Here is a 12,098-nt window from a genome sequence, read left to right as displayed (position 1 = left end):
GTGGGAGGCAACTAGTCGATGTCTCCCTCTCACATTCAATGTTTCTCTTTCTCTCCCTTCTCTCTTCCTCCCTCCCACTGTATCTGAAGATAAATAAAATATCCTCGTGTGAGGATTAAAAAAAAAGAAAGCTACCTCATAGGATTATAGATAATATATACATATAAAGCACCTAGTATGGTATTTGACAACATATAATAAATAATATCTATCTCCATAAATATTACTTAAGATGAAACATTTCAAATGACATTTTATAATAATTTTAGATGTATTTAATGATAAAAATCTTCCTACTAAGTATTTAAAAAGAAATGAATGTACAGTGATAGATGATTATTAAACTTATTGTGATCACTTCATAAGGTAGATCAATATTGAATCTCTATACTGTGTACCCGAAACTAGTACAATATTGTATGTCAACTATAATAAAAATACATTTTTAGAAAGAAACGAATGACAAGATGATTCTAAATGAAGCCCAGAATGACGTGAAAGCCAAGCGCGCTGCCCACTTCCCCTTGCACAGCGGTGGACAGGTCAGGCCGGCGAGGGTTCCTAGCACAAATGCCAAACTGCACCAGCAGCCCTTTGATTGTGATGAACGCATCCAAGCTCCAAGTAGTGAAAATCCACAAACCAAAAATTTTAAGTGAGAATTCCCAAGAACACCTGTGTTTTGCAAGCATTTTGTTTTTTTTATTAACAAAAGATATTGAAACAGTCAAATTCAAATAAACTATGGGACTCAAAAAGTTCCAGTTTCTAAGTTGCAAAATCAACACACAATGGACAAATTCAATGACATTTAAAAGTGTAAGATTAATTCTTTTCATTGAGGTCTTCTACTTGTGTTGGCAAACAGAGAGAGCGGCGTAACTGGCTCAGGGACTCTTTAGCCTGCCAACAAGAAAAAGAGACAGTCCTTGGTCAGAGAGCACAGCAAACATAGGGGCATGACTGCTGGGGAGAAAATATCTCCTTAGGTCAATACATGTACTAAATTACTAGTGACAAATGCCTACAATATTGATCCTTTCTTAAAAGGTATTTAAGCCCTGGCTGGTTTAGCTCAGTGGTTAGAGTGTTGGCCTATAGACTGAAGGGTTCCAGGGTTGATTCCAGTCGTGGGGCCGGTACCTGGGGTGCAGGTTTGATCCCGGGCCCTGGTTAGGGTCCTACAGGAGGCAACTGATCAATGTGTCTCTCTCACTCTCACATTGATGTTTTTCTCTCTTTCTCTCCCCTCCCCCCTTTCCACTCTATCTAAAAATATCCTTGGGTGAGGATTAAAACAATAAAAAAGTGAATTTAAGGTTTCTAATACATTTATAGTTCTTAATAGTTAGTTTCCCCCTTTATAATGTTTTTTTTCAGTTCATATTTAAAAATAAATAAATCTGTGACCTGTCACCTTCCTTTTTTTTCCTCAACTCTATTATCTAAAAAAATAATACTTCACAGAGTACTATTTTAAATCTTAACTGCCCAGTTCTATAAACTAGTTGGAAGCACATTCCTTAGCCTTCTTGGATTAAATCACTGAAATGGAAGAGTAGCCACTAATTTTTTTTAAAAAGCATCATTATATTTCTCCTAAGTAGTGATTATATAAAATTTTTAAAAATTTAAGTCTCTTTAACTCCAATTTTGGTTATAAATTTAATTTTAGTAATATCTTTTTTTTGGGGGGGGGATTGAGGAATGGGTAATTGAGAAGGTACAGGTAATAAAAGATATGATTATCACTGACTATTAAATGAGTATACATTGAACAATGGAAGATATTTTTACCAGACCTTTTTTCTTATAAAATTACTAAGAAAAGCGTTAAATCTAGTTATGTGTTGAGAAGTCACCATCTGAACAAGCTGATGAGTCCATCTGGAGGCCAGAGATAAAAGCTGCTTAAGAACTAGGCTCCGGAGACAAACTCTGGGTTTCATAGCCTGGTTTCCCAGCTTGCTAACTCTGTACACCTAGGCAAGTCACGTCGAGCACCTCCATTTTCTCATCTTGGATGGAAGAGATTAAAGGACGAATACCATATTGATTCTTCTATTTTCAAGGAGAAAACTTGCAAATGTCTTTAGTGAGCTTAAAATTCTTAAAAAATTTTTTTTTCTTTACTGTTTTTTTTTCAGAAAGAGGAAGGGAGCCCTGGCCGGTTTGGCTCAGCAGTTGGAGTGTCGGCCTGTGGACCAGAGAGTCCTGAGTTTGGTTCCTGCTAGGGGCACATACCAAAAAAAAAAAAAAAAACCAGAAAGAGGAAGGGAGAGAGAGAGGAAGAGATAGAAACATAGATGAGAGAGAACATCATTGGCTGCCTCCTGCATGTTCCCCACTGGGGATTTGGCCCACAACCTGGGCATGTGCCCTGACTGGGAATCAAACTGGCGACCTCTTGGTGCATGGGTCCGACACTCAACCACTGAGCCACAAGCAAGCTTAAAATTCTTTATTAGTGTCCACCTTCCTAAAATTCTACTTTCTTTTATGTTCTTAATAGGTTACAAATCTGCAAATGAGTTTGATATTGGGTTGTTTTCTTTAAAACACACACACTCACCTAGAGATAGATTTCTACTGGAAACTATTAATTACTATCTCAAAGTCATTTGAGACATTTTCACATACACACTGACAGCTATTGCGATGTCAAATACAGAAGACAATAAAACTGTAGGATATGGAATTAGTATCAGACAAGTCAATTACTTCACTGAACAAACCACAATACATGGAACATTTAACCTGTGAGGATAAGCCAATCATATTTCCTCTACACTAAGTTCTGGCTCCCAAACAAGACCAGCTGTAAGATTTTGTGTGTGCAGTGAAGTACCTCAGCAAGATCTTCTTTTAACTTGTTGTATTGCACCACGTCAAAATGCTGTTGCTTTGATTTCTTATGAAAGAAGTGAAGAAATTGCCGACTCTTAATAGCTGAATAAGTATAATCCTAAAAAATAGAGAACATGTTTTAAATGAACATAATGCCTCTGCCAGAAAGATACTTGCCTTAGCAACACTGAAGCAAAGGCAGATGAGTGAAATGTTTGCTGTAGCTACCAGAGTAGCTAAGTAAATGCAAGTAAAACATTCAGTCTCATTTGAGATCAGCTGCTCCTTTCAAAAGCAAACAGGTTGGGAAGAGAAATCATGTGACAAGATACAATGGAGAAAAAGAGAAATGGAGAGTTTTGGCAAAATAAACACGAGATAAAGCTAAAGTTACTGGGTGTTTTGCAATACAAATTCAATTTTATTTACAAATGAGGGAACAAAGAATGTAAACTTGATATGTTTATCTTAACGGAGGAATCTGTTGAGTTGTAGTGTTTATTTTTCTACAGAAGTTACACATAGTTTCTCAGGGCTGTATATAAATCTCCATCCTCATGAAAAACAACAACAAAATATATCAGCTTATAAAACCCAGATAGCAGTAATTCAGTAAGTAAAAAGGCTTTATTGCTCATTACTTGACTTGGATAAGGAATTATTTGCAGATGTTCTAACTTACTATTTTCCTAACAAACTACTCACCTGTCGAGTGACTAGAAAGTATGCAAAAAAGACCATGGAATTTGCAAATGTGATGAAGTATGTAACCGGTTCCATGATATCCCAGGAGTACACCCACCAAGTGAGCCAAGCCAATGCTCCGCCCTGAATGGACAGCAGCGCTAATCCAGCCCACAGGAGTCCACTGGTTTTGGCTTCTGAGCGAGCTTCAATTCCAGCTTTCATCTGAGAGAGAGAAAAGAAAAGACTATTAGCTCAGTTTACAAGAAGAGAAGGAACAAAAATAATGCACATCTGCTTTACTTTAAAGAGGTTCAATTTATGAAAAAACAATGTATAAAACATATACATTAATGGGTGATCACTTATGTCCAAACCAGCTCATTAATAAATCATGTTTTAAATTATAAAGGTAACATCTACTCATAAAAAATTTTTAAATAGAATAGACAGGTATGCAGTGAAAAGCTTAGAAGCCATCCTCTGAAACCTATCTAAAATTACATGTTGATTTTCTTCAACCCAGCAATTTCACTTCTGGGAAACCATCTTGCACAAATGTGATTCATGACAGATTCATTGTTAAGAATAAAAGACCTGAAATTATCCATCTATCCCTCAAGCTACTATGCAGCTGTAATGAAGAAGCTCTCCATGCACCCTGTGGAGATCTGTCCAGGACACAGGCATACCTCGGGCACATTGTGTGGTTGGTTGCAGACCACTGCAATTAAGTGAATATTGCAATAAAGCGAGTCACATGAATTTTTTTGCTTTCCCAGTGCACATAAAAGTTATATTTACAGTATACTGCAGTTTATTAAGTATGCAATTATGTCTAAAAAAGCAATGTACACACCCTAATTTAAAAATACTTTATTGCTAAAAATGCTAACTATCATCTGAGCCTTCAGCAAATTATCTTTTTGCTGGTAGAGGGTTTTACCTTCAAATTGCAAAAAAAAAGCAATATCTATAAAGCGCAATAAAGCCACGAGAAATAAAATGAGGTATGTAATAGCCCACATCGTTTTCTGAAAATGGGAAAAAAGAAATAATATATTTGTATTTGTACATAAAAGTTGAAATGGTTCACAGGTGTGAGGATATGATATTGGGAGAAAAACATTCTATTGACCAACTTTTTATTTTTTTTATCTTAATGTAAGAAAATATATCATTAACTTTTGAAAAATGAAAAAAAAATTAGCCCTGGCCAGTGTGGCTTAGAGGTTAGAGCGTCAGCTCATGTACCGAAGGGTCATGGGTTTGATTCCCAGAGAAGGGCACACACCTGGGTTACAGGTTTCATTCCGGGCCCCAGTTGGGGCACATGTGGGAGGCAACCAATCATGTGTCTCTCTCACATTGATGTTTCTCTCTCTCTCTCTCTTTCTTTCTCTCTTCCTCCACTTTCCATTCTCTCTAAAAATCAATGCAAAAAAATATCCTCAGGTAAGGATTAACAAAAAAATATAAAAAGTAAAGAAAAAAATTAAAATGTAGGTACACAATACAACAAAAAATATTAAAAAGTCCCCCTCTGGCATCCCTAAATATCCTGAGTTAATCACTATTAAGGTTTCTTTTAGCTCCAGAAACTTTCTATTCATATACAAAGTTACAAATATATCTACGTATCTATCTATCTATCCATATTTAAAAATCAAGTGAAATCACAGGTTAGAAAAAAATGCAGTTTTTGTCCTTAAATTAAAAGGCTCCACCACCTCCTCCCCTGCAAAAGTTATTTTTTCTCCACCACTGATGAACCTCAGATGTTAGGAAGCCACCACTAACTTTCTAGTTGCAATTCTGTTCAGTAGAGCTGGGGCCGTGGGCTATGCCCTGAACGATCACCTGTGGTGACATTGCAGCTGGTGCATCCCAGCTCACATTATACTCATTTAGGGACATTACGACCCATCCACAGAGAGGATGCTGAGCACAGAGTTTGAGGTGGCAGCCAGAGTCAGACCACCTGAGTTCAAGTTCCGGCTCTAGAACGTATTAGCTTTGAGCCTTTGCCGTCTCAGATTCCCCACCTGAAGAATGAGAAAGATAACAGTACCTGACGCACAGCTCACTGTGAGGATGAAAGGAGAAAATGACTATATGTAAATCATTCAGAAAAGTGCCTCCATGCACAGCGCTCAATAAAAATTGGATATTATTTTCTGACTCAACTGTGATGCTTCCTAACCTGTTCCAGGGACTGCAGCTGTCCCTTCAGGTGGTCAATTTTCTCCAGTAGGTGCTGTTCTCTCTTTTTCTGAAACTCTTCCAAATGCAAGGCTGTAAACAGTCTGTACACCAAGGATTTCATGTTTTCCATTTCAGTAGTGTGCTCACTACTCAGTTTTTCTGAGAAAAGACACAAAACATAAGGCAGTCACAGATTTTTTTCCTCCAGGGTCTCTCAGTCCAGGGAACCAAGTCTGATTCCCCTCGGCTGGCCTCGTTAGCCCGCCCTACTCCTAGGGAGACGCTCGGTATGGGCCTCTCTTCCAGTCTCCGGTGACTCCATCAGTCCTTCTCATACAAAGACAATCTGGAATGATGAATTACCAGACAGTAGGTTTACAATTAGTATGTTTTTTTTTTTAATCCTCACCCGAGGATATTTTTCCATTTTTTGTACAGATAGAGTGGGAGGGAGAGAGAGGAAGGGAGAGAGAGAGAGAAACATCGACGTGAAGGGACACATTGAGTGGCTGCCACCCGCACGACCAACCAGGGACAAACTGCAACCGAAGTACGTGCCCTTAGCGGGAACCGAACCCGGGTCTCTCCGGACCGCAGGCCGACGCTCTAACCGCTGAGCCAAACTGGCCAGGGCGCAATTAGTATGTTTTTATTTGTCTTATTTCTTTGTCATATGATTTGCTCTTTCTTTAAAAACCTTCATACAGGAAGAGTAAGGGGAATATCCATTACCAGAACCCAGGTGAACACCTCACCGTAGTTTGTAACACATTCCTTGCAGGGCTGGGGAAGGGCCAACCCTCAGGCTGTATGTATAAGGCCCAGTTAAACATCACACCCTCGCCAAATTAGCCTGACCAAATATAGCAGGCTAATTTTTTTTTTAATCCTCATCTGAGGACATTTTTGCATTTATCTTCAGATAGAGCGGGAGGGAGAGGGAGGAAGAGAGGGAGAGAAACATCAATGTGAGAGAGACACATCAAGTGGCTGCCACCCACACAACCCCAACCGGGGCTGGGGACAAACCAAAACCAAGGTATGTGCCCTAAGTGGGAACCGAATCCGGACCTCTCTGGTCTGCAGGCCAACACTTTAACCACTGAGCTAAACTGGCCAGGGCAGCAGGCTAATTTTTAAGTTGATTATAATGTATGGCCTGTGAATGATGTTATAAATATCCAAATGGCCCTTGGCAGAAAAAAGTTTCCCCACCTCTGGACAGGCTCACTTTTATACTTGTGTTCAATGCAAGCTCCCTCCCCTGTACCATCTATCCAAAAATTATTTTGGGTTCCAAAGGGGAGGGAAGTTGGTATACCAACATGTACACAAAAGTATAATATACATTTGCAAAGCATTTCAAGTGTTACTTCTTTACACCAAGGTACGGATCTGAAAGGTCAGACTGACAAGAAAGGGAGTTCTTTTGATTATGGATTTCTCTCATCCTCTCACCTCTATGGATCTATGAATTCACATGAAATTGGGCTGTCGTTATACCTTTCCAAGGTTTCTAAATGTTCCTCCCTGTGGAGGAGAACTTGAGGGAAGGGGACAAGGCAAGAGGAAGGGAAGATGGACCTCCCTGCCAAGCAACAGCAGTGAGTTATTAATTAGCCCAATGGTTTTTCAGGTTTTCCCACAGTCTTAAAGATACTTCTCTTCCATCTCCACCCATGTGATCAAGACTTTACTGTGGTCTTTGATCCCTTCCACCTTCTAAGCTAACACTGCCTCAAAGAGGGGAAAACCAGAAGTTCCCTTTTAGGGTTCTGAGATTTGTAGAACAGTCAGAGCCCTTTTGTTTTGATGAAACATACACTGATGTTTAAAAGGTTTCCATACAGAAGAAAGGTATAGATGGGCCACAATTTTGTCCAAAGCTGTGGTGTGTATCAAAGACAAACAAAGCCTACAGTAGCTAAAATGATAAAGGCAGATTTTATTCAGTAACCATTGCAACAGGGAAGGGGTCCAGCCTGGTCTGATTTCAACTTCTATTTGTCCAGAGGTGGTTGGGCATTTCCAGGGAGGGAGGGAGGAAGAGAGAGAGGAACAACTGGAGCTTAAGCAGAGTCAAGAAAGTAGAAATTTACAAAAAGTGAGAAGGGGGTTGGTTAAGGAGACTAGGCAATTTGGGTTTGTTTATCTAGAAAAGAAACAAACATGACAATGGTGCAAGTCCAGAGCCAGCTGCCCACCAGGCTGGGAGTGACAGCAACAGTTACCTCCTTGGGCCCTCAGAGCTTTTGCTGAGTTGCTGACACGCAGGACGGTGGCCATCTTGCTCCTTCCCAGGGCTCTGGGGAGAGGCAGCAGCCCCTCCCTCGGAGATTCAACCCCACCCATTGAAATGCTAATTGAGGCTCACTAACAACTAGCATCTGCCCCACCCTCAGGAACTCCCCTTATGCTGAGCACCTGAGGAAGTTTTTCTTTTATTTATGTATGTATGTATGTATGTATGTATTTATTTATTTTTGTTTTTTTATTCTCACCCGAGGACATTTTTTGTTCAGATAGAGTAGGAGGGAGAGAGAGAGAGAGAAACATCGATGTGAAAGGGACACATCGCACGACCAACCAGGGCCGGGGACAAACTGCAACCGAGGTACATGCCCTTAGCGGGAATCGAACCCCGGTCTCTCGGGACCGCAGGCTAATGCTCTAACCGCTGAGCCAAACCGGCCAGGGCCTGAGGAAGTTTTTAATCAATTGACAACCCAAAACTCTTCAAGTAACCTCGATTGCTAGCCTCCAGGCAAAAAGCTAGAGGATAACAGTACCTTTCCTGGGCGAGCAACTTTAACCAGGAAAGTAAGACTTGACAGTGGTGTTTAACGTGGATCCTCCCTCCCTCATCTCAACCCAGGAGAGGGAGCCAGAAACAGCAGAACACCAACACCCACAGGGAAAACTTGACAGGCCCCAAAGCCCAATGTGATAGCCAAAACACAGAAACAAAAGCCAAATGAAAGAACAAGAGACCTCCTCCGAAGATGAGATCAATGTGGAGCAATTAGGCATGTTAACAGAGCTAGAATTTAGAGCCATGATCTTGAGGAAGTTCAACAGCATGAGTAAGGACCTAGAGATGCTGAAAATAAACCAACTGGAAATTAAAAACCACCAAGAAGAGATAAAAAATGACATATCAGAAATAAAGAACACATTGGAAGGTCTAAAAAACAGAATAGAGGAAGCTGAGGACTGGATCGGTGAATTAGAAGACAGGGTAGAAAAAATCAACCAATCAGAAAACCAAAAGGAAAAAAATGATTAAAAAACAGGAAAACAGCATAAGAGAACTATGGGACAACTGGAAACGTAATAATATGCACATCATAGGAGTCCCCGAAGAAGAAAATGAGCGAGGGTTAGAGAATATAGTCAAAGAAACAGTGACAGAAAACTTACCTAATTTGGTGAACGAAGAAGGCATTCAAGTTCAAGAAGCACAGAAAGCCCCAACTAAGAACCCAAACAGGCCCACACCAAGACACATAATAATTAAAATGTCAAAAATTAAAGACAAAGAGAGAATCCTAAAGGCAGCAAGAGAGAAGCAACAGGTTACCTACAAAGGAAACTCCATAAAGCTCTCAGCAGACTTCTCACAAGAAACACTACAGGCCAGAAGTGAATGGCATGAAGTATTCAAGGTCATGAAAAACAAAATTCTGAATCCAAGACTACTCTATCCAGCAAGGCTATCATTCAAAATAGAAGGTCAAATAAAGAGCTTCTCAGACAAAAAAAAGCTAAGGGAATACATTAGCACCAAACCAGCACTGCAACAAATGTTAAAAGGACTGCTGTAATTAGTAGGAGAAATAGGAAGAAAAATATAACCAAACTAAACAAAAATGGCAATAAATAAGTACATATCAATAATCACCTTAAATGTAAATGGATTGAATGCTCCAATACAAAGACACAGAGTAGCTGATTGGATAAGAAAGCATGACTCATCTATATGTTGTTTACAAGAGACCCACCTCACAACAAAAGACTCACATAGGTTGAAAGTGAAGGGATGGAAAAAATTTTCCAAGCAAACGGAAAGCGAAAAAAAGCTGGGGTAGCAATACTCATATCTGATGAAGTAGATTTCAAAATGAAGACCATAACTAGAGACAATGAAGGCCACTACATAATATTGAATGGATCTATCCAACAGGAAGATATAACCTTGATAAACATATATGAACCTAATATAGGAGCACCAACATATATTAAAAATCTTCTGGAGCACTTCAAAGGAGAAATCGACAGCAATACAGTCATAGCAGGGGACTTCAACACCCCATTGACATCACTGAATAGATCCTCTAGAAAAAAATTAGCAAGGAAACAGAGACTCTAAATGAAGCACTAGACCAAATGGATTTAATAGATATCTATAGAGAATTACACCCCAAAACTGTAGAATTCTCATTCTTCTCAAGTGTACATGGAACATTCTCAAAGATAGACCACATGATGAGACACAAACTAAATCTACAAGTTCAAGAAGACTGAAATCATATCAAGCATCTTCTCAGATTACAACGGCATGAAACTAGAAATCAATTGCAACAAGAACATGCAAAGACATTTGAACACATAGAAGCTAAATAGCATGTTATTAAACAATGAATGGGTTACCGAGGAAATCAAGGAAGAAATTAAAAACTTCCTGGAAACCAATAAAAATGAACACACAACAACACAAAATCTATGGGATACAGCAAAAGTAGTTATAAGAGGGAAGTTCATAGCACTACAGGCCTACCTCAAGAAACAAGAAAAATTTCTAATTGACTGTCTAACCTCACAACTTAAAGAATTAGAAAGCAAACAATAAGAAAACCACAGGGCAAGTAGAAGGAAGGAAATAGTAAAGATCAGAGCAGAAATAAATGACATAGAGACCAAAAATCAATTCAAAGGATCAATGAAACAAAGAGCTGCTTTTTCAAAAAGATAAACAAGATTGATGGACCCTTAGCTAGATTCACCAAGAAACAAAAAGAACCCAAATACACAAAATCAGAAATGAAAGAGGAGAAGTAACAACCGACACCACAGAAATACAAAAGATCATTAACAGCTATGAACAACTATATGGCAACAAATTCGACAATCTAATCAAAATGGACAAATTTCTAGAAACACACAGTCTCCCAAAACTGGACCGAGGAGAGATAGAAAATTTGAACAGACTAATTACAACTAAGGAAATTGAAGAGGTAATCAAGACTTTCCCAGCAAACAAAAGCCCAGGCCCAGATGGCTTCATGGGGAAGTTTTATCGAACATTCAAAAAAGAACTAACACCCATTCTCCTCAAACTATTTCAAAAAATTCAAGAAGAAGGAAGACTTCCAAACTCGTTTTATGAGGCCAGCACAATTCGAATTCCAAAACCAGGAAAAGACACTACAAAGAAAGAAAACTACAGGTCAATATCCCTGATGAATATAGACTCCAAAATCCTGAAAAAAATACTAGGAAATCGGATCCAGCAATACATCAAAAAAATTATTCACCATGACCAAGTGGAATTCATTCCATGGATGCAAGGCTGGTACAATATTCGCAAATCAATAAATGTGATACACCACATAAACAAAATAAAGAATAAAAACCACATGATCGTATCAATAGATGCTGAAAAAGCATTCGACAAAATCCAGCATCCATTTCTGATAAAAACGCTCAGCAATGTGGGAATAGAGGGATCATATCTAGACATAATAAAGGCCATATATGAAAGACCTACAGCCAACATCATGCTCAATGGGCAGAAACTAAAAACATTTCCCTTAAGAACAGGAACAAGATAGGGATGTCCACTTTTGCCACACTTATTTAACATAGTACTGGAAGTCTTAGCCACAGCAATCAGACAGGAAGAAAAAATAAAAGGGATCCAAATTGGAAAGGAGGAAGTGAAACTGTCATTATTTGCAGATGACATGATATTATACATAGAAAACACTAAAGACTCCATCAAAACTCTACTACACTTAATAAATTAATTTGGCAAAGTAGCAAGATACAAAATCAACGTCAAGAAATCGACGCATTCTTATACACCAATGATGAACTCACAGAAAGAGAAACTAAAAAAACAATACCATTTACCATCGTGGCAAAATAATTAAGATACCTAGGAATAAACTTAACCAAAGAAGTAAAGGACCTATTTACAGAAAACTACAGGACGTTGACAAAAGAAACAGAGAAAGATATAAAAAAGTGGAAGCACATACCTTGTTTATGGATTGGAAGAATCAACATCATTAAAAAGTCCCTACTACCCAAAGCAATCTATAGACTCAATGCAATCCCCATCAACATACCAATGACATATT

General features: G+C 38.8%; 1 protein-coding gene across 4 annotated transcripts in view; it reads right to left on the bottom strand.

The window, feature by feature from the left end:
* Positions 1-680: 680 nt before the first annotated feature.
* Positions 681-12,098, bottom strand: part of MCUB (mitochondrial calcium uniporter dominant negative subunit beta) — a 108,698-nt gene continuing 97,280 nt past the window's right edge. For all 4 annotated transcript variants that reach the window (XM_036277957.1, XM_036277974.1, XM_036277953.1 and 1 more), the window contains exons 5-8: positions 5,735-5,895; positions 3,553-3,756; positions 2,849-2,965; positions 681-903 (exon numbers count right to left, since the gene is read on the bottom strand). In XM_036277957.1, coding sequence (XP_036133850.1) covers positions 826-903; positions 2,849-2,965; positions 3,553-3,756; positions 5,735-5,895 — 560 coding nt within the window. In that variant the 3' untranslated portion in view covers positions 681-825. The remainder of the gene's footprint in view (positions 904-2,848; positions 2,966-3,552; positions 3,757-5,734; positions 5,896-12,098) is intronic.

This window comes from Molossus molossus, unplaced genomic scaffold, assembly GCF_014108415.1.
Source record: "Molossus molossus isolate mMolMol1 unplaced genomic scaffold, mMolMol1.p scaffold_m16_p_1, whole genome shotgun sequence".
NCBI lineage: Eukaryota > Metazoa > Chordata > Mammalia > Chiroptera > Molossidae > Molossus > Molossus molossus.
This window is presented reverse-complemented; position numbering and strand designations above follow the sequence as displayed.